A 2,431-nucleotide genomic window follows, 5' to 3' on the forward strand; every position below is an offset into this window, starting at 1 on the left:
CCCTCATTTCCATGGATTCTGTACAAAAGATGGATATAAGATGTGCGCGGTAAAACTTCCTGGCAAGATGAAGTACTCTGGATTGGACATCGCCAAAGATTATGCCTTAACTGTGTACTAGTTAGGGCACGCCTAAAGAGCCACTTCCCGGCTTTATTCTGGCAGTGCTGCATTCCTGTTTACCAGTCTACACAAAACCTAGCGTCTGTTCCTTATTGGACTGGAACAAGAAAGAACTGCTTGGACATAGCACGAGAGTTCTTTCCAAAAGGTCACAAACAATGTGCAGATGTGTTCACAAACTGATAGACTGAGACTGAAAATGACTTAAAGGATCATATTTCATCGTTTACAGAGTGCACTTGTTCAGCAGCACCGACGTCTGTCGTCGTCTTCTGTCTTCTGTCGTCGTCTTCTGTCTTCTGTCGTCGTCTTCTGTCTTCTGTCGTCGTCTTCTGTCTTCTGTCGTCGTCTTCTGTCTTCTGTCGTCGTCTTCTGTCTTCTGTCGTCGTCTTCTGTCTTCTGTCGTCGTCTTCTGTCTTCTGTCGTCGTCTTCTGTCTTCTGTCGTCGTCTTCTGTCTTCTGTCGTCGTCTTCTGTCTTCTGTCGTCGTCTTCTGTCTTCTGTCGTCGTCTTCTGTCTTCTGTCGTCGTCTTCTGTCTTCTGTCGTCGTCTTCTGTCTTCTGTCGTCGTCTTCTGTCTTCTGTCGTCGTCTTCTGTCTTCTGTCGTCGTCTTCTGTCTTCTGTCGTCGTCTTCTGTCTTCTGTCGTCGTCTTCTGTCTTCTGTCGTCGTCTTCTGTCTTCTGTCGTCGTCTTCTGTCTTCTGTCGTCGTCTTCTGTCTTCTGTCGTCGTCTTCTGTCTTCTGTCGTCGTCTTCTGTCTTCTGTCGTCGTCTTCTGTCTTCTGTCGTCGTCTTCTGTCTTCTGTCGTCGTCTTCTGTCTTCTGTCGTCGTCTTCTGTCTTCTGTCGTCGTCTTCTGTCTTCTGTCGTCGTCTTCTGTCTTCTGTCGTCGTCTTCTGTCTTCTGTCGTCGTCTTCTGTCTTCTGTCGTCGTCTTCTGTCTTCTGTCGTCGTCTTCTGTCTTCTGTCGTCGTCTTCTGTCTTCTGTCGTCGTCTTCTGTCTTCTGTCGTCGTCTTCTGTCTTCTGTCGTCGTCTTCTGTCTTCTGTCGTCGTCTTCTGTCTTCTGTCGTCGTCTTCTGTCTTCTGTCGTCGTCTTCTGTCTTCTGTCGTCGTCTTCTGTCTTCTGTCGTCGTCGTCGTCGTCGTCGTCGTCGTCGTCGTCGTCTGCCTGCATGTCTGTCTGTCTTCTCTGTTTGGTTACATAGTATTGCTGCTTTGTTATCCTATTATTGGACGTACGCTGGACGTGGCCTTTACAGCTTTTTTCCCTTCAGTTGCAATAGATTCTACATTTATTTCTTGTCTAATATGGGTGTTTCTTCCATGATCGAATAATGAATAGTCGTCTATGAAGTAAAGGAACTTCAGATCAGTTACGACATATCACATAATCAGAGATGATGTTAGGGTCTAACATCCGCTACCATAGGATGTAAGTTGATTCACAGTGAGAAAATAATTACTGTTCATCGCTGCGAACGCACTATAAAAACTGTTGGCAGCGACCATATGACAGCTGTCATACCGAGCTATTCCATCAATGACACTGGCAATTACCCTGCGGGTCCAGGTGTTAGAACAGGCCCGAGATATTCCTGCCTGTGGTAAGAGGCAACTAAAAGGAGTCTCACCCCTTTCGGCTTGCATGTGATGGCCCAGTGTAGCGTTTGACCTCCATTTTTCAAAATTTTCCCGAAGAGTGAGCCAATTGGGCAAGGGCGCCTTACATGGTGCATAGTGTCCATCGTGCATTGAGATCTTTAGCACACTTTCTCATCGAGACATTGCAGTCACACTCATCCTCCATCTCTTGGGTGAGGACACCTTCCTGGGTGCGTTCTCCTCCACCCACTATGCAGTATAGTTTCCTGCGCCTGCCATGACCATGGAATTCTTTGCACCCACAGTAGCCAGCCGCCCGTTGTGGTAGGGCCGTCATGTACCCTGTTGGTTGTAGCCCCCTGACTACACAGGATCGCTCTGCTGATACCTGCGCCATTAACTCCCCACGTATACCAAGTAGTAGATGCCCATCACCCTGTGGCATCGGGACTCCCAGCAATGGACTTCCTGTCAGGTGGCCTTAGCTGCTGCTGGGTGGCGAGTGGGTGGCATCAGGGCGGATGACACGCCATGAAGAGTCGTGCGTCATCTCTTGCTGGTGGTCCACCGCCAACAGTCTCTAAGTGGGGAAAGCCTAACGTCAGAGCTAAGAAATATGACCCCAAACAGTTCCCCTCCCTGGCCACACCATGGGAGGAACGCCAGGCTAAGGATGACAGTGAAGCTTATTTGCTCCTGGTTCCCGGCAAT

General features: G+C 48.9%; 1 protein-coding gene across 1 annotated transcript; it reads right to left on the bottom strand.

Annotated features, from left to right (window-relative positions):
* Positions 1-335: 335 nt before the first annotated feature.
* On the bottom strand, positions 336-1,292 carry LOC126176436 (eukaryotic translation initiation factor 3 subunit A). Its single transcript, XM_049923592.1, has one exon. The coding sequence runs from the start codon at positions 1,290-1,292 to the stop codon at positions 336-338; it is 957 nt and encodes a 318-aa protein (XP_049779549.1).
* Between the last annotated feature and the right edge of the window lie 1,139 nt (positions 1,293-2,431).

This window comes from Schistocerca cancellata, chromosome 3, assembly GCF_023864275.1.
Source record: "Schistocerca cancellata isolate TAMUIC-IGC-003103 chromosome 3, iqSchCanc2.1, whole genome shotgun sequence".
NCBI classification, from domain to species: Eukaryota; Metazoa; Arthropoda; class Insecta; order Orthoptera; family Acrididae; genus Schistocerca; species Schistocerca cancellata.